The 24906-nt window shown below is 43.3% G+C and overlaps 2 protein-coding genes across 3 annotated transcripts; both read right to left on the bottom strand.

Moving 5' to 3' along the window:
• Positions 1-1247: 1247 nt before the first annotated feature.
• Positions 1248-12495, bottom strand: tekt2 (tektin 2). The gene is made up of 9 exons (XM_085346515.1): positions 12337-12495; positions 12103-12228; positions 4082-4287; positions 3856-3999; positions 3358-3472; positions 2633-2740; positions 2398-2541; positions 2238-2317; positions 1248-1455 (listed from the first exon to the last, which is right to left on the bottom strand). The coding sequence occupies exons 1-9, from the start codon at positions 12493-12495 to the stop codon at positions 1248-1250; spliced, it is 1290 nt and encodes a 429-aa protein (XP_085202641.1).
• Positions 12496-15245: 2750 nt separating this feature from the next.
• usf2 (upstream transcription factor 2, c-fos interacting) lies at positions 15246-23879 on the bottom strand. 2 transcript variants are annotated; one of them, XM_085346817.1, is made up of 11 exons: positions 23487-23879; positions 22761-22804; positions 22221-22336; positions 20892-21011; positions 20189-20351; positions 20020-20107; positions 19688-19732; positions 18726-18784; positions 17695-17786; positions 17135-17263; positions 15246-16534 (listed from the first exon to the last, which is right to left on the bottom strand). In XM_085346817.1, the coding sequence occupies exons 1-11, from the start codon at positions 23522-23524 to the stop codon at positions 16445-16447; spliced, it is 984 nt and encodes a 327-aa protein (XP_085202943.1). In that variant the 5' UTR covers positions 23525-23879; the 3' UTR covers positions 15246-16444. The 2 variants fall into 2 exon arrangements, with proteins under 2 accessions (XP_085202943.1, XP_085202944.1); XM_085346818.1 differs by lacking the exon at positions 19688-19732.
• Between the last annotated feature and the right edge of the window lie 1027 nt (positions 23880-24906).

The raw sequence follows: 24906 nt of genomic DNA, 5'->3' as shown, positions 1-24906 counted from the left end.
ACACTTTTCCTGTATTGTTAAATGAACGTGACAGTAGCACAGCTTTTATTTACCAGTCTGATTTTGTTTTTCCTTTCAGGCCGTTTCTGTTTGCACTGTCTTGCGTCATTTTCTCCGGTAGCGCTTCCATTTCTGTTATTGGTATTAATGCAGCACCATTACCTATTCGAATGCTCACTATGTTGTAGTTGTGTTGCCAAAATTAACTGCTTGACAAATTTAAAATACTTCAGTTATGCTCTGATGTTTTTCTGAGATATTTCCTGGAAAGAACAGCTTAAAATGGTTCCAATTATTGGGAAAACAGGGGCATCACAGATCATGTCTACATTAAGAAATGGGAAATTTAACACAGCTGTGCAAAAATGGAGAGTTAAGCACTGAAAAGCTAACCAGTAAACAGTTTATCTGTGTTTAAAATGAACCTTTCTTTCACAGAAAGAACTATTTCTGTGTAATTTGCACCTGGTGCAGTAATCGTGTCCTAGAAAGTAACTTCTTTTTTGTCTCACATGGGAGGGTTTTTTGGTTTTTTAGTGTTATTTTCATACAATTTTTTCTCTTATCTGAGCACATCTTACTCACCAAACATCTGTTAAAAACAGCTCACCCGAGATCATCTGGTGACTCATAAAAAGTCAGTGAATGACACAAACACATCCATCTGAAGACTTTACTACAGCGCCGGGTGAGGTTTATTATTTTAGGCAGGCTGTTTACCAGGTTATTTTATCAGAGTCAAAGTTCCCCTCATTATTGCAGCTTTTAAGCTGCCAGCAGCGTCAGTTGATCAAACAGTGTGGCAAAACTAAACAAAGCCATTAAAGCATAAAAGAACCAAACAGACATGAAAACGTGCACTTTCACGTGTGAATTTTGGATAATTATATGATGCCGGATATAGTTTGAAGAGTGAATTTTTATTTTACTCAAAAGACTGTTTAATCCACAATTTAGAGATGATAAATCAATCATTTCTTGCTGGATTATGATACACAAAAATGCAAATTAACCACACAAAACAGAGGTCAGGAGAATAATTTTACAAGAGGAGAAAAGTTGCAGCTGGAGTAAGTTTGTTTTTTTTCTTCGGGACTACTTTGTGAAGCGAACTGTGCCCAGACTTTTACTGAGAGTGTGAGTAGATTTTTGTGTGTCCATTGGTTGTTTATGACTGCAGGGTTAAACAAATTAAACTTAAAATAACTATTCGATTTTTTTCCCTCAAAAACATTCAGACCATCTTCTCACTGAGCCAGCAGCTGCAGGTTGCTCCTCCCACTGGAGTTTGCCAGCGGGACCACGAGCGCCGAGTTTTTATTGTCGGTGCTGGAGGTTGCTGTGAGGCGAGCGCGGGTGTTCAGGCTTCGTTGTTCCAGAGACAGAGCTTCCTGTTTTCTGGAAAGATCCTGCAGCATGCGGGAGTGATGCAGCTTCATTTTCTGCAGAGAGTGCCTGAGAGAGGATTACAGCAGCGAGCAGGGATGAATATCAGCTCCGGTGGCATGCATGCTCGAGAAGTTCTTCTGAATTTGGTTTTATGGTTTATCATTACTTTAAAACATCACAAATCCATAAAATGTATTTCTCTTTATATTCAAGATTGTAAGAGTGACAGATATATTTTTATAGTCCTATGTTATTTCAGCGGTAACTCTATAACTTGTCTGTTTCTCTTCCATTAGATTGTTTATACACTTCCCAATCTAATATTCTATATTATATATAGAATACATATTCTATAATTGGACCTAATATTTATTTAACTGGACAAGCTTGAGATGTGATGATGCCACACATAGTATGATTTCAATAAGATCTCATATTGGTGATGGGAGAGTCAGACCCTTCTGTCTCCAGCACATCCCTCTGATTCTCAAGGTCTGGACATTGTCATCTTGGAATTTACCTGTGCCATCAGGGAAGAAATTGGTGGAAAAATAGTAAGCTGACCTAATTTTTCGGGCATTTAACGTCATTCAGTTACAACCTGCTGAACTGAAGCAACCTCCAGTCATAACACTTCCTTTACAGGGTTATGCAGTAGGCACCAGGCTTGATGAGTGCATCACTTCATCCACCTCTATTCTTACCCTGATGCTTCAACACTCCCAAACAGGGTTGAGAGTATATTACACAAACACATATATGTTTTGTGTAATATATACAATACTTATATATTATTATTATTGTTAATACTACTTAGTTTGGCCACACAAATAAAAATGAAGACTCACTGAGCTTCAGAGAGCTTCTGCTTCAGAGCTGCGATCGTGGCCTCCAGTTGCTGGACTTCATTAACGAGGCCGTGCTGCACCTGCAAACCATCACGATAAAAGGAGAAAAGACTTCTAATGCAATCAGGGACACATCTGCTGCTATATAACTGATATATACCTCGTCTCTGCACAGGTCCACGTTAGGCCTGTTGGTCCTGGTCTCCAGTCTGGTGTGAGCAAGCTTCAGGTTGGCTGTCTTCGCCTGCAGATCTGCATCCAGCCCGTGGATGTCAATTTCCATTTCTGCCATTTCCTCCTCAGTCTACAGACGGATGTACAGGCAGTGGGAACATGCGATGACAAACTATACTCCCTCACCCTGCTGCTAACAGCTATTATTTATAAGATCTTACAGTTTTTATTTGCCACTCCAGCTCATGTCGGGCCTGCTCTTCAAGGTGATTACGTTTGCGGAGAGCAAACTCTGTGGCTCTGCGTTGAGTCTCCAACTCATTCTGCAGCTACGAAATAAAAAGAAAGAAAGAAATTAACAGCAAATATGCCCCACCTACTCTAAGCAAGATTAGTGGACAATATAAGAAAACCAAAATAAAAATAAATTAATCAAATTAAAGAAATCCTTTAACCATCTGCAGCGCCCCCGGGTGTTCAAACACCGACATGTGAAACAATGTTCTTATTAACATGTAAGTAAAACCTTTATCCCATAGATTAAAACTGCCTAGAATATCAATGATTTTTAAATTAAATGTGACATCAGAAGATTTTTTTTAACAAAATAAAAATATAATACACACATTTAATACACAAAGCGCATCTTTGTGATTAATAAATGTGGTAACTACATATCTCCTCTTTAATTTAAGCTTTTAAACATGGATCTATGATGTGTGCATAAAAAGCTTTTAATCATTAAATAAACATTTGTCAAATCTGGAGAACACAGACTGAGCACAGAGAGAGGGTTGCACCAATATTTGTGCACAGTTTAATGAATATTAAAGTCATTAGGTGGTTATCATTTTTTAATTTTTTTTAATTAAATAAAATACTTGAATAGTACTTGGTCGTATAATAAGTCATATTCAAGAACTCCTACTAGTTGCAAACCACCTACCTGTGCTCGGGTGAGGTTCATATCCTCCCTTATTTGCTGGGAAACCTGCATCGCCTCATGGGCACGAGCCACATTATGCTGGCTGAACTGGACCCACTCCTGGGGGGTGGAGGAGCTACACCAAAGACAGCAGTTATAACAGTAGTAGCTGCTATGAATGATACGGTTTAAATAGACAGCGGTAACCAAGCATCACAAAAATGCATAATACACAATATTACAGTGACACTCAGTAGTTATGGTTTTTGTGTGTAAAAGAACAAATTTTGTATATAAATTTCATGTAAAAAAGTATATATTACAAAAGCTTTATGAAAAGTTCTAACACCTTGTTGTGATTTGGCTCTATGTAACTGAAGTTGAATTGAATTTCCATAGTTTAGCAAATGAGGAGTAATATTCAACCAATCTTTTAATTATGATAATAATTATATCATACACTAGCATTTTATGATCTGCATACTTCATATTTCATGCACACCCTCATCTGAAGATTACCCTGATGGTATGCGAGTCGGGTTGGTCTTTAGGGAGATGTGGGGCGATTTTATCGTAAGTGACAGACAGGACATGTCAATATCCAGAGCATCCATCTTGTTCTGGAGATCAGCAGTCAGCTGGTGCCGCACCTCCTGCAGAATGCTTAGCAACCAGGAAAAAGGGAGGAGCTTAGAAGTTGGCTAAAGTCAACATGCATTTTCAGCAGTGGAAAACAGAAACGTACCATAGCTGCTCAAAGGCCCTGCTAGTGTGCTGCTGCAGAACTTGCTGCACTCTTTCAATCAGCTCCACCTCTTTCTTCAGCTGTTCGTCCACGGGGTCCGTTACCAGCTCGTGCCCTTGCCGTCCCTCCCTCAGTGTCAGGCATTCAGTGGTGACCTCCAGAGGAACAGCAGTGGCAGCCAAAGCTTGCTCGGTGTGCTCTTTGGACTGACACCAGCGTGAAGCCCACATAAATGAAAGTTATCTCAGAGACCAGGAGTAAAGATTTTATGAGCACTTGACAAAGAAACACCTAGATGTTTCTTTAAGTATGACACATGTGCACATGTACAAAATGGACAAAGGCACCTCTCAGTCATACTGGGGCCATCTTGGATTTTGAAATCAAAGATTAGCGAGAGGCAAGCTGACATTTCCACTATAGGGCACTGTTCTGAAGGCAGGACTGTGATGCAGTTTTCTGCCTCGCCACTAGAGGGCGCGGCCGTTTTGTGAGTAATGTTTGACTGGGATGGAAAATGGTGTTCATGAAGGCAGTGTGAATCACAAGTTATGCTCGGGAGCAGTTTATGTGGGTTCAATGAGAGTGTGCGTCCATAAGACTGGTGAGTTACAGGATATTTCTTGTGTAAGAAGGATAGCCTGTATGTTTCTTGCTCTGGACGTCCTCTGTTTGTACATTTTCTATAAGCTAAGTTATCGCTAAGCTAAGCGGGCTAAGCTAAGCTAAGTTCGCCTAGGCCAAACTGAGTTCAGTTTGAGTTGGGGATTTGTTATGTGTATTTGCCTTCTTTAGTTGGCATCATAAGTGAGTGGGGCACAAGAGTTAAGTGATGGGAAGATGTTTATTTTCTTTGTTGTCAAATATGGTTCAGACTATAAGTAAAAGCCGCCAGCTTAGTATTAGGGCCTATAAGACAAGTATGTGGCTGTAATATGTTATATGGTGATTATTGTTGTCTATAATTTGATTGTAATTTGTGTTCTATTTTCCATTCTGTTTGTAGAACCACACACACACACATACCCACACCCACGCTAAATCTGCCATTAAAGAGCTGAACGATCATCCCCTGTCCTCGTTAATTTCTGGAGGGTCATAGTGGCACTTGACCTGTGCACACCCTGCGATCACCACCGTAGAACTGAACCTCATATCAGAAATCATCATAACAAAATTGGTCCTTCGAGCCGGATAGGTGATTACAGAGTGAAGATGGATTATGACCCCCAGAGAGCAGGTGCACGTCCACGGAGGGCTGTGCGACCACCAGGATGGATGACTCAGTATGAAGGCTACACACTGCCACCCACTGCTACATTGGAGCAACAGCAGGCTAGAGAGGGATACGCCAAGATGACGCCCCTCACCCAGACTCCTGGTTCTATTGGAGCTGCAGGACAGACTCCAGTGTCATCCAGCATCCCTCAGGAGTTCATGAACATTGTGCAGCAACTGCAGAAGGACAACAGGCAACTTCAGATGATGGTAGGAGACATGAGGAGGCAGATGGCTCGTAATGTCAGCACGTTGGAATCCACCCGCTTACGTTCTGCCCAGCAACCAGGGGGCTACATTTCAGCTGATAACACTTGGGTCTCCACACCTCTAACTACACAGCCTTTTCCCCTGAGACCAGAGCAGCACAATATATCCTACACACAGGATGCAGCTGAAGAATGGCCAGTACCACCACCTCCAGTTTTTCTCCCAAGAGATCATCCTGATCTACCAGAGGTACAGTCTCTTCCACCTCCACCGCTACCAGCCATTGCACAAGAGCTTAGCCAACGCTTACAAGAGCTACAGTTACAGCAACCCTCAGCCACTGAAGCTCCTGAGTTTCAGCCTCGTGCGCCACAGTCCACCCCCTTATCTCAATCACTAGCTGGACCTAGTTTCGACGCGAACATGCTCCCCCCAGAACAAGTGCTGGCTCCCACTACAGCCATAGGTGTAAAGGAGAAGACCTACAGAGGACCATCGCCCTCCATCCCAGAGTTCACGCAGGGTGATCCCAGGCAGTTTGCTAGATTAAGGCTTGCCCTAGACAATATTCTCCCCTTTGATGCAACGGAGAGGTTCAAATATCAGGTCTTATGTGACCACCTTAAATTTGAGGAAGCTCTTTTAATTGCTGACTCCTACAGTAACTCACCTCACCCCTACTCTGACACGATGGCCTCGCTCATTAAACATTACGGTCAGCCGCACCAGCTGTCACTGCAGAGGATAGCAGAGCTTATGGATGAGCCCAGCATCCGCCCAGGTGACACAACTGGATTCAGAAGGTTTGCACTGAGAGTCCGTGCTCTGGTCGGCATGTTAGAGCAACTTGGGGAAGATGGACACATAGAGCTGCAATGCGGGTCTCATGTTGCTAGACTGACACGAAAGCTACCCCAAGACCTACGTGCTGCTTTCCGCCGCTACCTTTACCCACAGAAAGATGGAATACCATCATTGAGAGACTTTGCAGAGTGGCTGGAGTATGAGCTGGTCATTCAAGAGGGCGGAGATCACACAGAGAAGGTAGAGGAGAGCTCGAGAGACAGGAGCAGCATGAAAAGAGATAAACGAGCCACCAAAAGGACTACCACCGTGCTGCATGGTGCAACACACAACACTGCCCCCCAAAGGTCCTCAGCCACAACCCCTTCCACTTCTGAGGTCCAAGACAAGCACACAGCTTATTGTCCATATTGTAATAACACTCTGCACTTCCTAGATCAATGTGTCAACTTCAAGATGCTGACTAAGGAGCAGAAATCAACTTGGATTAAGTCCAACAATCGCTGCTGGCGTTGTGGGCGGCACCACCAGGCCGCTCAGTGTCGACTTAAAGTGCAGTGTAAGACATGCAGGGGAAAACACCTAGAGGCCCTGCATGAAGTGAATCTCAGACCTGCTGCACCCAATCCACCAATGGAACACGTCGCTGAGCTGGGGAGTAAACCATCTACTGAGGTACTTTATCTAGACCGGCGTGCTGGCTGTAGCCAAGTACTTCTGAAGATAACCAAAGTGCTGCTGCAGAACGGTGAGCACACCCTGGAGACATTCGCCATATTGGATGATGGATCTGAGAGGACGATCCTTCTCCCTGAGGCCACTCAAAGACTGCAGTTACAGGGCACGGCAGAGAGTCTTACTCTACGTACGGTGAGACAAGGATTGAGAACCTTGCATGGCGCATCAGTGACAGTCAAAGTCTCCCCTGCCAGCCAACCATCCAGAACATTCACCATTGAGAGAGCCTTCACAGCAGATGACCTAGGCTTGGCTGAACATTCCTACCCTGTGAAGGCACTTCAACAGAAATATAGACACTTGAGAAGGCTTCCCTTGCAGCCCTTCACAAATGCCCAGCCACTCCTTCTGATCGGCTCTGACTGTCCTCACCTAGTAACGCCCATCAAACCTGTGCGCCTAGGCTTACCTGGAGGACCAGCTGCAGTCAAGACTAGACTTGGTTGGGTACTACAGGGACCAATCCCCTCCCTTAAGCACTCTGCTCAACCACAACAGTGCCTCTTCCTCTCAACTGCCTCTCCTCAATCAGAGCTTCATAGTCAAGTAGAGAGGCTTTGGCAACTTGACACTCTCCCATATCGAAGTGAGAAACTAGTGACACGGTCTCGGAGGGAAGAGCAAGCTATGAGGCTTTTGGAGGCAAAGACGACAAGACTGAATGTCGAGGGAGTAAACAGATGTTCAACTCCCCTTCTGCGTGTCAGTGATATGCCTACACTCCGGGTGCCACCTGAAGCAGTACTCCCCAATCTACGTGGCACGGAGAAGCGCCTCAGTCGAGACCCAGAGAAGGCTAAAGCTTATCAAGCGGAGATGGCAAAGTTGATAGCAGCAGGCTATGTCAGACAAATCAGTGAGGAGGAAATGAGGGCCTCCACAGAATCATGGTTCATCCCCCACCACATGGTGACACACAACGGAAAGAACCGTGTGGTGTTTAATTGCTCATTCACCTATAGGGATCAGAACCTCAACGAGCTGCTTTTACCAGGCCCGAACCTGGGGGCCTCTCTTCTTGGTGTGCTGCTACGCTTCAGAGAACGCTCCATCGCAGTTAGCAGTGATATCAAGGGGATGTTCCACCAGGTGAGACTACTGCCTGAGGACCGGCCACTACTACGTTTCCTCTGGCGCGATCTGCAACGAGACACCCATCCCAAGGTGTATGAATGGCAGGTGCTCCCCTTTGGGACAACATGCTCACCGTGCTGTGCAATTTATGCACTCCAGCGACACGTCCATGACCACAGTGACCAGGGAGATGACGTGCGTGACTCCATTGAGAAGAATTTTTATGTTGACAACTGGTTACAGAGCTTCTCTTCTCCAGATGTGGCCACAGAGGTTGTGGACAAACTACGGTCACTATTATCGGAGGGAGGATTTGAGCTCAGACAGTGGGCCAGCAGCACCCCAGATCTCATCAGCCATCTACCAAAGGAAATAAGATCGGAGAGCAGCGTACAGTGGCTGAATCAAACTGATATGGACCCTCAAGAACCTGCTCTAGGTTTGCGCTGGATGTGCTGCTCTGACACTCTGCACTACAAGTCCATGCAGTTGGAGAGGAATCCTCCTACCATGAGAAACATCTACCGGGTTCTGGCGAGTCAGTATGACCCACTAGGGTTTCTCGTCCCCTTCACAACGAGGGCGAAGGTACTAGTCCAGCAGCTGTGGGACAAAAAGCGTGAGTGGGATGACCCCCTGTTACCAAGTGACCTGCTCTCGGCATGGAACGAATGGGAGGCTGAGCTGCAACATCTGGACGACATTAGTCTACAACGTTGTTATGTAAGCCCAGAGCTGGACAAATCTGACAGTAGGCGTGAGTTGCACATCTTCTGCGATGCATCTCAACAAGCATATGGAAGCGTTGCCTACCTACGGACGGAAGATGCTGCTGGAAAGGTGGAAGTTGCTTTCCTGACTGCCCGCTCTAGGGTGGCCCCTAAACGGCAGATGTCCATGCCACGTCTGGAACTATGTGCAGCCTTGACTGGAGCTCAACTTGCTAGCCTGCTGACCAAAGAGCTCACCCTACCACTATGCAGAGTGGTGTTATGGACAGACTCCACCACTGTCCTAACATGGATCCAGTCAGAGTCCTGTCATTTCAAGGTGTTCGTGGGAACTCGGATAGCTGAAATCCAGGAACTGACAGACAGCCAGTCTTGGCGTTATGTGACAACATATGACAATCCGGCAGATGATCTAACTAGGGGTAAAAGGCTACAAGACCTCACAGTCCAGTCCCGGTGGGCATGTGGGCCCCCGTTTCTGCAGCTACATCGAGACCAGTGGCCAGAGCACCCAGCCACACCATGTACAGACTTTGCTGAGGAGCAGCGTAAACCAATAACTTGCTTAGCTGTGTCTACTGACTCTATCTCCCTGCCTGATGCACAGCAGTTTACCAGTTTTAGCAAGCTTTTGGAAGAAACAGCCAGGTGCCTTCACGGGGCGGCTGGTGACAATCTCACATCAGAGAACTACAAGGAGGCTGAGCTTATTCTGCTGAGAGCTGCTCAGAAAGACAGTTTCCCTGATGAGATCCAGTGCCTGACCACTGGGAAACCAGTTCTCTCATCCAGCCGTCTGTTTTGCCTAGACCCGGAATTTGATAAGTCGCTTCAACTCATAAGAGTAGGTGGTCGTCTCAGACGATGCCATGATTTGGAAGCTGCTGTGATACATCCAGTAGTATTGGACCCTAAACATCCAGTCACCAGACTACTCATCCGACAGGCTGACAGTGATTTGAAACACCCAGGAGCAGAGAGATTGTTTGCAGAGTTGAGAAGGAAATACTGGATTCTTCGCGGCCGTGAAGCCGTAAGAAGCGAACAGCGCTCCTGCCCTGAGTGCCAAAAATGGAGAGCCCAACCTGCCAACCCAAAGATGGCTGACCTTCCCCTTGCACGCCTACGATTACATCAGCCAGCCTTCTTCTCAACAGGCATCGACTGCTTTGGGCCAATGCAGGTGAAAGTTGGTCGGAGAAATGAAAAACGCTGGGGCCTGCTCTTCAAATGCTTGACGACTCGTGCCATTCATATTGAGGTGTTGTCTAGTATCAACACCGACTCATTTCTAATGGCATTAAGAAGATTTGTCTCTCGTCGTGGGAAACCAGCTGAGATACTGTGTGACCAGGGAACAAATTTCCGAGGTGGGGATCGGGAGCTCCAGGAAACTTTCAAAGCCCTGCATCCCTCTTTACAAGGCAAGTTAGCAGAGCAGCAGATCAAGTTTCGATTTAACCCTCCCAGTTCTCCCCACTTTGGAGGATCCTGGGAGCGAGAGATCAGGTCCATAAAGGCAGCTCTGGCCTCCACATTGGGCTCACAGGTTGTAAAAGAGGAAATACTCCAAACAGTGTTGATCGAGATCGAGGGAATACTCAACTCGAAACCTTTGGGGTACGTGTCATCAGACGTGGCTGACCCAGACCCCATTACCCCAAATTTGTTGCTGATGGGGCGGCTAGACCCTTCCCTACCCCAAGTGATATACCACGACTCAGAGCTCATTGGACGACGATCATGGAGGACCTGTCAGGTGTTATCCGATCGCTTCTGGACACAGTTCATACGCCACTACCTGCCTACACTGCAGACACGGTCAAAGTGGCAGAAAGACACTGCTCCGATCCAGCTGGGCACTGTGGTGATGATAGTGGATCCCCATCTTCCCAGAGCATCATGGCCTGTTGGGAAGATCAACAGGGTATTCCCCGGAGCTGATGGTTTGATCCGATCTGCAGAAGTGGACGTAAAGGACCGTACCTACGTACGCCCAGTGAGCCGCCTTATTCGACTACCTGCAGTACCAGAACAAAATGGACAGTAAATGACATTCTGCAAACTTGCGAGGGCAAGTTTGGGGGCGGCTGTTCTGAAGGCAGGACTGTGATGCAGTTTTCTGCCTCGCCACTAGAGGGCGCGGCCGTTTTGTGAGTAATGTTTGACTGGGATGGAAAATGGTGTTCATGAAGGCAGTGTGAATCACAAGTTATGCTCGGGAGCAGTTTATGTGGGTTCAATGAGAGTGTGCGTCCATAAGACTGGTGAGTTACAGGATATTTCTTGTGTAAGAAGGATAGCCTGTATGTTTCTTGCTCTGGACGTCCTCTGTTTGTACATTTTCTATAAGCTAAGTTATCGCTAAGCTAAGCGGGCTAAGCTAAGCTAAGTTCGCCTAGGCCAAACTGAGTTCAGTTTGAGTTGGGGATTTGTTATGTGTATTTGCCTTCTTTAGTTGGCATCATAAGTGAGTGGGGCACAAGAGTTAAGTGATGGGAAGATGTTTATTTTCTTTGTTGTCAAATATGGTTCAGACTATAAGTAAAAGCCGCCAGCTTAGTATTAGGGCCTATAAGACAAGTATGTGGCTGTAATATGTTATATGGTGATTATTGTTGTCTATAATTTGATTGTAATTTGTGTTCTATTTTCCATTCTGTTTGTAGAACCACACACACACACATACCCACACCCACGCTAAATCTGCCATTAAAGAGCTGAACGATCATCCCCTGTCCTCGTTAATTTCTGGAGGGTCATAGTGGCACTTGACCTGTGCACACCCTGCGATCACCACCGTAGAACTGAACCTCATATCAGAAATCATCATAACAGGCACAGTCTACTCAGGCTCTGCACATCCCAATTTATTGTCTCCAAACGAGAGCTTCATTTACAAAATGCAAATCAGGCTGTGTTAAACAAGACTTTAAACCAGGGACTGAGATCTTAAACATATTAGGAACATGTTTGCTGAGTTATTAAACCAAATAAAGAGTCAGGAGATTTTATCACATCCAGATGGTGTCACCACCTGCTGGTCATTAGAAAGAAAACAGGTTTAAGGCACTGAAATGTTGGCTTTACTTTTTAGACAAAGAAGTATATCAGCTACCGTATTTCCGTGTTTCTTATACAGTCTACAGATTCAACCTCTGCTTTTAAAAAGTCTGAATAAATCACCAGTGTCAGAGTCTCCATCTCTTCATCTACTTTCTGAGCACAAGTTTCCAACACTTCCTTCCACCGAGCAACATCCCAAACACGGTCACTCAGCCTACGACACGTATCAGTCTCATCCCAGCGTGTCTATGGAGAAAAGGTGCTTTATTAACAACGTGTGGAGAAAGAAAGGACATTGTTGGATGGTCCAGTGGACAGTGTCCTTTGAGCTCTGCCAACAAAACAAGACCCCACCTTAAAGTTAGTCTCGTTGCGTAGTGTCCTCCCTTCCTGTCTGATGACATTCGAAATGTGTCGTTCGTGTTGAGCTGTGGCAGACAGCTGCTGATTGTTGCTGGTCCACTCTGACACACTGCGGTGCAGGCCAGGCTTTGCATTTAGTGAAGGCATCATATTTCTGCTGAAACAAGGCCCAGATTCACTGGATCTTTCACGTACAGCTAAATGTGGGGGATCTTTTTCTATGTCTCTGTGAAGATCAAACACCAACACATATATTACCAGTGCAAAGGTACTACCAGAAAAAAGTGCAGTTATGAGTAGCAATTACAAACTGATATTATTACAAAATAATGGCATTATATCCCCTGAAAAATCTGAACGATCATAAAAACTCATCAAAATTTTGCTCTTTATTTTGAATGTTTCCATTTTATTAAATATCACAATAGTAATTTGCTTTGATCCAAGGTAAATATTGCATTGTTTGTTACTCTGTTTTGTGTCAGTGACTATATTGCAGTTAATCAACTACTTTAGATTTTATGACTCTATCAAAACTGCACACAATAAACCCAATAGTGTATTAATTATATAAGTGCGCCATCTGGAGCGTTAGTTATAATATCATTATGAAATGCTGACAAAGTAAACTGATAGATGTTATTACAATATATATTTGAATGAGTGTGCTTTGTGTTAATAAACCATACTTACAAACAAACCATCCCTGTGTATTTAATAACACTAAATGCAGATTTGAGATTTAACGGGCTGCCAGAAACAGAAACATTAATAAAACATCAGTGATAAAAGCACGAAAATAAACAGATACTACACTGTGTAAATACTCCTTTCAAAGTTACATCACCTCTTAGCAACTGCAAAAACATGTAAGAATATCAAGGACCTTTTTAATTTAATTATTATAAATAATTTGGATTGTGCAATCAAAATAATTCAGGCCAGGCAGGAAGAAAAGAGGAAGACAACAGAGAAGATTCATGGGTGGAGTAAAGGAGGACATGCAGAGGGTTGGTGTGACAGAGGAGGATATTAGGGAGTTGATGAGATGGACACAGATGATCTACTGCTAAAGGGAGCAGCTGAAAGAACAAGATGACACACCTTTGTGAAATATTAGGAATTAAGTAATTATTGGAGTCTAAAAGGCTACACCACCACGTACAATTATTTCTTTTATGGTTGTAATTTTATTGTTATTCTCAAACAGGTCTCTCTTGTAAATGAGACATTGAGTCTCAGTGGGACTACCTGTATAAATAAAGGATAGATTAAAAATATAAGAAAATAAATTATTATTATTTAAAGCGGGAAAACATGCAAAAAATATAAATAAATCAAAGTACAAACTACCTTTGCAATTCTTTTTCCAAATAACATTTTAGCAAAAAGTAGAAACAAGTTCAAAGGAAGATCATATTTGACTTTTTATTATGTACGTGCATGAATAAAGGATCAAAAATGAACCAAAACTTTCTACCAGCTGTCTCCCCGATTTATCTGTAATTAACTGATTTTATGTTTCAGGTACATGGGCCAGACGTGGCCGTCAAAAAGGCCAGGTGGGTCTGGTACCAGGTAGTTTCTTGAGCACTGTACGAGTTATTAATGAACGAGTACAGCATTAAACGCAATAGAGCGGAATCAGAAAATGCAACAAGATAAAAACAGTCAAGTAGGCTAAAATAGCCAAAATGTGGAACGAAGTGCTGCCCTTGATTAAATGTACTTCAATGTTCGAAAATACCAACATTGACCAGCTCATTTGAATATTTATTGTTTTCCCCCTCTGAATCTGGATACCCCCTTTTATGTTTTCTAGATCTAAATCTGAAAAATATTGTAATGTTTAAATTTAGCTGAAATGTTTCGTCACTTCGATCTTACTCACCGGAATTCTTGAACCTTCTGAGCTGAGCTGGTTTTTCCGGGGTTTGTTATCCGTGGCGACCGTCTCTAGGCAACAAGTACACACAACTTGCGCCTAAAAGGCTTTAATAATTAAAATACCTTCATTACGTTTAGTTTTGAGTCAGATTACCAGGAAATAATCATCAGGGAACACGAGCAACTTAAATCCACTTTGCCTAAATGACAGCCGGGGAAAATTCCTTTTAGACTTGTAGAAGCAGACTTAAGTTTAATAGACTTATTCTGCTTCGGGAAAGAGAAAAGGCTCAGTACTTACCTAAACACAATCGGATAAATCCGCATAATTTATTTCAAATGTACTACTGTGGTAGTAGCACCAAACTGACACCTTTACACACCCTTCCTGTCGCATAACTATGAAGGATAAAAAGCTAAAATAGTAAAGCTAAATATTAAAGTTATGATGTAATATGAATAAAAATAATCAAATTATCTGAATAATGTGACCAATTTGAGATCATAGCGTAGCAAAACTGAAAAAAAAAAAAAAAAAATAGGGTCATATAACACTTTGAAGGTTGGAAATATATTAAAGAAAACAATTCAAAAAATTTTATTTACATATTTTTGGGGAGGGAAAGCATCTGTGTATCTATACATATATGCACGTGTAAGTATCTACATGTGTATAAATATATATACACACACATCTTTTTTATTTATTCTGTTTATTATTAAAGCTGGACTATTTTGACAAGCACCGATTTCTGTTGTGATCTATTATATTGTAGTTAAAATCTAACAAAAACAAAAAACAAAAAAAAAACAACCAAAATATTGTACCAGAAGTTTCATTCCAGCCCCAAAACGCTTTTCCTCGTAACCTCGATAATAAACACCACTCGGGTATAAACACTCATTTATTGTAGTATCAGAATTAGTCATGCCAGTGGTTATATTTCCATGCTGTGGTGACTTTCAGTGTAGACAAAAAAAAAAAAAAAAAAATCTAGTTAGGTATAATCATCATCATCATCATCATAACTCGTATCCCCTCCCTGACCATGGCTGTTTTATGGTCATGAATCAGCAGCAATGGTTCCCAAGGTGTAAATAGTAATATAGGGAAAATAAAAAGTCACCAAAACGCAGCAGGACCGGTGGGCCAAAACCGAGGCCGGTCACCAACCAGGACCTCACACCTGTATTCCAGTGACCTATTAAGCAGATACACAACCAAACCATGGTTTAATGCCCGACAGAAAATCATCTCAGTGTTACTTTATCTGTACATTGCACCTAACGGGGGACACATATGAGCTCTAAATTCTTTATATAAGGACGTCATTGAACGTGGGAACCGCTTGCCAGTGCATAATCCCAATTACCTGAGCTATGTTAACACCTATATTCTCCAGTAGGCATCTATTAAGGCCTTACACTAAAAAGAAAAACCTCCATGCCCGTGATGTCAAAGCCACTCCCACTTTGACTCTACAGAAATTATAGTTTTGAATTCACTGACGATGGACGATGTGTGTGAGCTCCGTCTGGTGTGTGGAGTACCAGTGTCGAGAGGAAGAAATTTAAAATAAACAAAAAAAATCCACTGACAGTAAAAGTATTCTTAGTAACAGTGCTGAGCAGGATCAAAACAACTGATTTGCTCATTATTTGTTCATTTCTGGAGATGATTTCAGCTTCTATTTTTTTAAACTTCTGTGTACACATTGTTTAAAGACTAATAAATTAAAACAAAATGGGACCATTTAGTAGCTTCAAACAAAGCATGTCCAAAAAATAAAAAAAACAAACCCAAAGGAAAAAGTTTGTGTGATGATAAAAACGTAAAGACGCTAAAAATAAACTTTGTGTGGCAGGTTCATAATTTAAAGTAAAAAGAAGAGTTTGGCGGCAGCGTGGCGGTGGAGTGCAGAGGTCGATTTCCTTGAAGCAGAAGTGAGAGGTTCAGTTAGCTACTCAGTTAACGGATTTCAGAGCGTTCAAGCTTTTCATGGAGCTGCAGGAGGAGGAGACGTGTTCACTTTGCAGTCCTTCGGTGTTCTTCGTGAGCCTTTTGCGTGTTTCTCTGGTCCAATTTCAGACAGAAATTGTCTCCTGTTATTTCTTCTTTTCTTTTCTTTTTTTTGCTCCTCTCCTGGTGTCGTTCAGCTGTGTGGGAGGACGCGACTCTGTGTTTGTGATCCTGCACTTGTCCAGTCCACAGTCACTGAGGTGTTGCATCTCCGTTGACTTCTATACCGTGCTGCTGCAGCTGTGCTCGAAGCAGTGCGTTGTCATTCTTTAATTCCTCAATCTGAAAACGTAAGACAGAGTATTTAATTTCATTCATCCTTGATCCTTCAAAGACTTTTTTATTAAAATGCCCCTAACTTTCTTGATTCATTTATGGTGTTTTAGGTGCAAACAGGAGAGCGGCGGTGCTTTTCTCTCTCACATTCATGTAAGTGTTATTTTCTATGCCCAATTTTAACCTAATGGTCACAATCGAATGCATGAACTGGAAACAAATCCGTGTTCTGTATCTTGCCCAACATGCAGGCCGGAGGAGCCAGGACTGAACCACCGCTTTTCTGTTGCCCCCGCTTTGGTGTTGAGGCAAAGAAAGTGGAACCTCAGTACTCTACCTCCACTATTAGTCAGAAATAACAGACAAAACTCATATTGAGCAGAATTTAATTCAGCTTATTGGTGCAGTCCTCTGCAGTGTTTATTTTCTGTCATGTTACAGTGCGCTCACAACGTTCAGACTGATCGAGACACTCGAGTTCAACGTTTTTCTCTACTCTTGGCACTGCACCGCTTTGTCTGTGAGGACCCAAAGCCCCCTCCACCTATGTTTGCAAAGGGTAGCAAATCAAAATATGAGATGTGTGCACAATGATGGGAAGTTAACCTGTTGTCTAAGCAGCTCGTTGTCCATCTCGACTCGCTCCACCTCTTTGTAACTGTCCTGCAGCCGCTGGTTATTCTGACGCAACTCGCGGATGTAGTCGCACGCTTTGGACAGGATGCCTCCTTTACTCTGAGGAACAAACAAATAATATAATATTTTTCTTTCTAGTCTTTCATTCCCACTGTGAGCTGACTTTTCTCCAGCGGCTGACACACTTTGAAATTCCTTCCATATAAACACTTTGTTACCTGCTGAGCTAAAAATAAAATAAATAAAGTAAACACTGTCACACGCCCCTGGCTGTAGTAAAGCCTGGTGAAGGCATGAATGAAGTCAAAGAACAGGGTGAACAGGAAGTGAATGAAGGCCTGACAGAGGCAAATTTAAAAAGATCAGTGACATGAAACAGCTGCTTTCAGACTAAATGAAGTCACGTTACATACTGAGCTAATCTAACTAGCAGGAGCTTCTGTAACCATCTGTCAGCACTTACACGGTCATGCAAAATATACACGAGTTTTCAGTGAACGTCAGAGGGTTTTTTTTAATACAACGCTCACCGCTCCGGTTCTGCTGTCGATGCTGCAGTCAGGAATGATTTTTGACAGCGTGACAATCCAGTTATTAATCTTGTCTCTTCTTCTTCTCTCCACTGTAAAGAAAATAAAAAGGATGCTCAGTTTTAGCTCTCGCAAGCTGTGGTTTCACACACCGATCAGCCCCAACATTAAAACCACCGACTGGTGACGTCAACAACACTGAACATCTGCTGGGAAACCTCAGCTCCTGCCACGCAGATCTTACTTCGATATGTGCTACCCTTCTTGTTACATGCACGATAAGTGAAACTGTTTCTGTTCTTCTTCTGTTGCTCTTCTTTTTCCAGGTATAAAGCCTCCGCCTATTGGCCCATTCAAAGTTAATCGGTACATGTCTATTGGCTGATCTGAGCACATGAGGCCAATCACTCGCCAGTGATCGTTACAAAAGCGCAGCTCCCTCGCCAGCTGTGCCTGCTCTAATCCTTAAGTGACATTCTGGTCCAGACTCCATACCAGTTGGTGGCGGTAATGCACCAATTCGTTTGCCAACCGTCAATAAAAAAAAAAGGAAAGGAAATAGAAGAAGAAGCTTCGCCTGCTTCCGACTCTCAGTGACCTTTGTGTTTGGTAGTTTCTGTGTGTGAACAGCAGCAGACTCCCACAGCACGACATTACACCATCCCATGCAACAAAAACTGCTCAGAAACCACATGAGGGACACCAGAAGAACCCAAAGAGTGTATTCCCAGAACACAGAGGCTCTACACAAGAGCCCACATAAGATTCATTTAATGTTGTGGCTAACCTGTGGAGATACACACGAGCTGGAAAAAAAAATGCTGCTGGAAATGTGCACTTTGACATGTTACTGCCATTCATGTCTGTGATTAAAGAGCAATTAAAATAAAATCGCTTTCAAACTTTCATTTAAGTTTAGATCCTTCCTTCACTATTCAAATTAAATCTGGTCTTTCCTTAGGAACTTGAAGTTAAAAAGGAGTGATAGATGTGACAGCCCTGAAATATCCGTAACCTTGGCGATCACGCACCTTCATTGTGCTGTGCTCTTCGCCTCTCATCCCTGGGCGCCCGTGGACCATCTACTTTCCTGTAAAGGCACAAAGAAAAAACACAACAATTGTAAATTAACATTGAAAAAAAAATGCTAAGACACCACACTGAATGCTGATGTGCCAAAACTGTGACCCAAAAGTCTGTTAACAACAAAAAGTATTGATATAAAGGAAAGCATGTTAACCAAAACCCATCTGGTTTTAGTAGAAAATTATCTTTAGTTAGGTTTAATGAGCTGTAAAGAACCCCACAAATATACCAACTGCTAGAGTCTGTGTTAACTAGACTTTCACCTCCGAAGAACAGACCCAGATCCTTTAAGTCCTCTGAAGGGCACGCTCTTTGAGCTCAACCCTTTGAAGGATTCAGGCTCTAACCCCCCCCCCCCCTCAAAAAAAAAAAAACATGAGTATGGTTTGCTGTTGCCCTCTCTGAAGGAGAATCAGTGACAAACTAAACACCAAAGCTCAGTGGTTCCCACACACTTATTACCTGGGAGGGCTGCCCAAGTATAGTAATGGGCCCTTATTATAGTTAGCCTTTCATTTTAGCATTTTTTGCAGTTAATCTTATCCTCCTCCCTTTTATTTTGAAAGTCTCATCACCGCTACACCACTAGTCCTGCGTTAGCAGTGGCTAGTAGGTGGCTCGCAGGCGTGTGCTGCTCATTAGTCATTCAGATGAAGATGTCCTTCAGTGGCTCAATGTAGTCCAACCTCACCATCACAGACTGAAACTGCAAAGAGGTGGAAAACTGGGTCTGAAATCTAAATCTGTGGGAAACACTGATGCCTGAACTAAACCTGCAGCTATTAACCAAAGCCACAGGCAGACCAAAATCCAGTTTAATCCTCGTATCTTAAGCAGCCACCAAACGTCTGATTCTACGACACATGATGGGGGCAGGGTGGGGGGCGTAAGTGAAAGTTCTTCTCACCAGTCTGAACTGCCATGCTGCAACATCTCGCTTTCACCAAGGTCTCTGGGGATGGCAGGTAAGTAGGACATAGTATGTTGGATGTTTTAAATGATTTAAATGATGGTTTTTCTTTTTTTTTAGTATATATTTATTGTTTTACACACAATGACAAGACGGATCACGCCAAGAAGGAAAGCAAGAGGCAGAGTACACCCAGTCCAGTGCAGATTGGGAGGAAAAAGGTGAGATGTCGGCCAAACAGATGTGCAGAGGGATTATGGTGATTTGGTCATTCTGAGATTTTTTGGGAAGTAGCATCAATGTGCGACGAAGCTTTAAGTTGTACTCACGCAGTGTAGGTGTGTGTGCGTGGCGCTATGGTACGTTGGGTCGCCGTCTGCAGCACCTCAGGTGGGCTCATCATCACGTAGAACTGACCTGGATTTGACGAAACACCACGAGGCGTTAGATCGACAACACGAGCCTGTTTTATTTGACGGTTAAAGAAGTGCTTCTCACCTCCCGCTTGTGTAATTGTTGGGTCGGCGGTGGCCTGCACCGACACGGCCGTGGCTGTTCCATCGCTGACTGTGGCTGCAGGGAAATAAGCGAAGCGTGTCTCTCCTCCCACCGTCTCCCCGCCAGGACTTCCCCCGTTGCTGAAAGGATTCTGGATGACGGCCTGCAAAGTCGGAGACAGAAAGTTTGTACAGCTGGAATCATCTCAAATACAAATTCGATTACTTTTGCCACTGGAAAACCAAAATGCTGAAATACAGTTTTCAGAATAAGAGCTCCTTAACTCCTTAACCCATGTTTGATATACAGACTGACTCTGTGTCATCCGGTCACGTCCTTGTCATGCACTTTTTCACAGACTGTGTTTTTAAAATGTCACAGGTGTTCATGGTAAAAGCCAAAAATAAATCTTAAAATAGGGTCACTACCCAAACGTTTCCAGACCGAACCATATACACTTCTCTAAATAATTACAGCCCGTGTGAAATTTCACGTAGAAGAGGTTGACGTCATGGTGATCCAATCCCCTATTTGCATGCCCCTCAGCCTTCCTGTCAGCCACGAGCTGATAGATTAGTCAGATAAGGAAGCGGGTGTATCTGTGGCTTCCTGTACAGACTGATGGCTGCTGCGTCTTGACTGCAGTCTGTTTTTATTTCTAGAGCCTTTTGTGCATCCTGATCATCTTGCAGGGTTAACTGACCTGCGCTACTGCCTGAGGGGCTCCAGCAAATGCTGCAGTGGAGACGACGCTGACGGCTCCCGTCCCATCAGCTGCCGCTTCTAGTTGGTCATCTGTCACCTGAACCACGCGATAGGTCACCTGCAGACAGAGGAGGGCATGAAGTCAGTGACCATTATGGGGGTGTTTGAAATTTGTTTTTGGTACGAGTCGACCTCACACAAGCCTGGTGATGCACATTCATCGAGTAGCCGTCACGCAGACGTTTCATCTTATCGTTCATCTTATCATATCACAATATGTATTCTGAAGATGACAGCAATGATCCAATCACAGCGCTGCTGGGACAGCCACCATCACTGTTCACAGCCTCTCATAAACTCTCTGATCAGAAACTCTTTGTTACCATATTTCGTGAGTTTTTTTGGTTCTGAAACTTCTCAAGTTCACTTTCAAATATTTGGGTCAAAATTTTAAAAAATAGATTTTGTTCAAAGGTGTCAGTGACCGTCTGGAGTGAAAACAACAGTCGTTGCTAATTTTGCATGTGCTTATCAATCAAGTCAATTACACTTTCACCCCACAGACCAACAGTGACACCCACGTTCAATGACCTCAGGCGGCGTGACGCCCGGATTTCGATTCGATCGCTGCCAAAGTTGAATCTGTGGCTACAGCCTCGCTTTTAAAGAAACATAACTGGGATAGAAAGAAAATAAGATCCACAATAAATATGTCAACTGAAGAAAAAAAAAATCACTGACAGAGCAACTATATCACAACTGCCCACTCTCCACATATTTATTACTAAGGTCTGTCTGGCTTTGTTGTAAAGATATCCTCACATCCTTTGTGTAAAACTATGACGCCTGATCCCAGGATACTAAAATCTGTTGTCACAGCTCAGAACAGGAGTAAATTTTTCACCAACAGTAGACAGACGCTCCTGCTGCTGATGGACTGCTACCTTTAGAAATATGGCTCTGTGTCTTGCTGTTGTGTCCGTCTCCCTTGTATAAGACTGTTATACTCCCACTGTGAAATTCTGGGCTGATCTACAGATTTTTCATGTTTAAAATAACAATTTGTCTGATAGCTGACGCCAAAGAGTTTTTTACATTTTTCTCCTTTGGTTGAGGTAAACAAATAATTCTTCCTTATATAAAAATGAGCTGACATCCTTTGAAAGTTTTTCAGCTCCTGATCAACAGATCCTGAACATTGAACCAGGGCACAACTGCTGCTATCAGTTACCGTGGTTACCAGTATCTGAAGCTCTATTGTTGCATTCCAACTAGAAAATATCTGAATGGCAAATCAGCAACAGAGGAAATGCTGCCTGCAGCTCACCTGTCCGCCGCTGTTGTCTGTACGAAATTGGTACTGCACATTGTGGTCAGCAAATGCAGTCTGAGGGACACCGGTGATGGTCACTGCAGTCTGCTCGTCCGTCCCCACAGCTTCCCCTGCAACACACACACCACCACGTTTCAGACCTCGAACACTAAACAAGCGCAGGGCCGTGTAACGCAGGTGCACGCCTTTTGGCTTAACAGCAAGCCTGTTTTGTTTTTCTGCATGGGCAAAAATCTGCCACTGTCCAAACAGGTTTTGGCCTCGTCTGAACTATTGACATGTTACTTTCCAAGTGGAGCTTCGTGTACTCACAGTACTCATGTCCTCACTACCATAAAATTCATTTTTAGTCACTAAATGCCAAGAAATAACAAAAAACTATCCACTGTTTTGTTGAATTAACTATATCCAACTCAATCTTCCTTGTGTGGAGAGTCCAAAAAATGCATTCTGAACCTGGAAAAACTCTATAAAGTCTCACTTTTAAGTGTGTTTTGTTTCAGTCGTGTGGATTACAAGAACAGATGCTCCTACCTTCCTGTAGCTGCACCACCTCCTCTGTTTCCTGTTTGTCGTGACTAAAAACAAAAACAGAGCAGAGCTGAGTCAATTTCAAGTATTTCTCTGAAATAAGATCATTAACGTTTTCTGAACAAAAACCCAGCTCTCCTGAACCAACTGAGGAAATACGGCGCCCCCGGGTGGTTATATAAGGGAATAATCATTAAGATATAAATAAAATGAAACATTACTGGCGTCTAAGACTTAAAATCAGTTCATCTGCACTTAAAAGGGGGAAATGAGAATTATTTAAGACCTAGAAGTCTAGTCTAACTGCTCTGACCAGTTGCGCATGGAAAGGCAAACTTCACAAATATACATAATACTCCAAACAACGCCCTAATGTAGTTGGATTTAAGAGTTTGAAACCTTAGAGATGCTGCATCAGTTACAGTAGCAGTGAAGTGCGTTTACTTGTTAGCCTAAAAACAGTCACAAACTGCAGCTGTGCACTTGTTTTTATTGTGCATTGGATAAAACAAGCGCACAGATTTGGAAACGGGCGCACAGCTAATGTGTGCAGAAATCCTCTGAGAAAAGTGCGCAGACAGTGCGGGACAACACGAAACAAATATTAAAAGTACACTGAGAAGGCAGGTTATTAACTGCACTGCGCTGCAGGGAGCAGGGGGAAAACAGAGGGGTTTATAGGCCGTGGTGGAGCCATGTCTGAGCAGGAAGCGGGCAGCAGCTTCTCACCTCGCCGAGCTGTCCAGACTTTGCTCCAGCATATCCATGAAGCTTTTGCGGGTGTAAAACGCCGATATTCAACGACACCGAATTACGGAGATGGAAGCGCTGATCACGGGGACAAACACACGGGTCATGTGAGGAAGACAGTCCAGGACACGTGAGGCGCCGACCGGGCAAGGAGCTAAAATGGAGGCCGCTGAGGAGCAGGACGGAGCTGTCTGCGTCTGTGCGGAAAAGTAGAAAAAAAAAGAGTCCGGGTGTTTCCGCAGCGGTGCCGAGGCGGTGGAGGGAGGCTGAGTCCTGGATTATGATCGTTATTGTGTTATAAATTCGGATCTGAATGCACGGATTGAGGCTGGTTTGCGGTTAAATTGGTTTCTTTATGTCCTCCGTGTCCTCTGTTTGCGCACAGCTGCTGTTTGTCCGCGCAAAGCGGCTGCGACATGCGCTCCAGAAGACACGGAGTGGATTAGTTTGTTCGTTTTTTGACAGAAGGAAATGCGTCTTTTTTGCTCTAAATGTCGCTTTGTCTTTGTAAGATTTGGAGAGCTTGTATTCACGTGACTCCTGGTGTGCAAACAGTTTGGTTAGAGACGGATTTTCATGGGATTTGTTTGGTTAATTCTCTATTAAAAACGATTTACTCGCGAATTATTTGACTTTGGATTTAATAGCGCGGTAAATATTGTCACTGAGAGTCATTTTTTGTGCTCGTTTTTCTCTCCCAATCAATCAGTTCCTCAATGGGATTTTTTTTTTTCGGGTCTCTTTTGCCCAGGTGACCACAGAGATCCAATACGGGTTTTCTCTCAAACCACATGACAAAAACTGTCTACATAACAAGGCACAGCCGAAGCTCGCATGGTTTTAACACATCGGGCAGCTATGGTGACCATTTTACTTGAAATTCAGACCCAGTTTGTACATCGCTGAGCTGCTAAATGAGTGAAAAAGACAAATAAAACGGGTTCTTGTTTCTTTACAGCCAACCTTCCCATCAATTTCTGACAGTAGGAGGCGATGCTGAGTGTCAGCGGCAGGAGGCACGACGTCTTCCACAGCTGATCTGCGCAACTGAGATCAGCAGATTTTCTTTTACAGTCTATTTAATTCACAAATAAATGCACCTTTATCATACACAGAATCTCAGAAGCTGTCTATAAAATAAAGCACGAACATACTGAAGCTTGTAAGGCCTCACAAAGCACATCACATTTATTTAAGAACATGTTTTACACATTAGGCCCCTGTTTGTTTGTTTGTTTGTTTGTTTTTTAAATACTTGGTAATTTTACACCAGATATCCATAAATCCTTTGATTGAAACAATATTCATTGCCGTTTAATTTACTTGTATAAAGGCTTTAACAGTGTGTCCAAAAGTCATAATTCATAGTGTTTAATAAAACTGTCTGCCATTTATTACA

This window comes from Diplotaxodon limnothrissa, linkage group LG22 (assembly GCF_057381915.1).
Source record: "Diplotaxodon limnothrissa isolate DT_005_m linkage group LG22, D_limnothrissa_male_GT1.1, whole genome shotgun sequence".
Taxonomy (NCBI): Eukaryota; Metazoa; Chordata; class Actinopteri; order Cichliformes; family Cichlidae; genus Diplotaxodon; species Diplotaxodon limnothrissa.
Note: the sequence above shows the minus strand (reverse complement) of the source record. Positions and strands in the feature narration are given on the sequence as shown.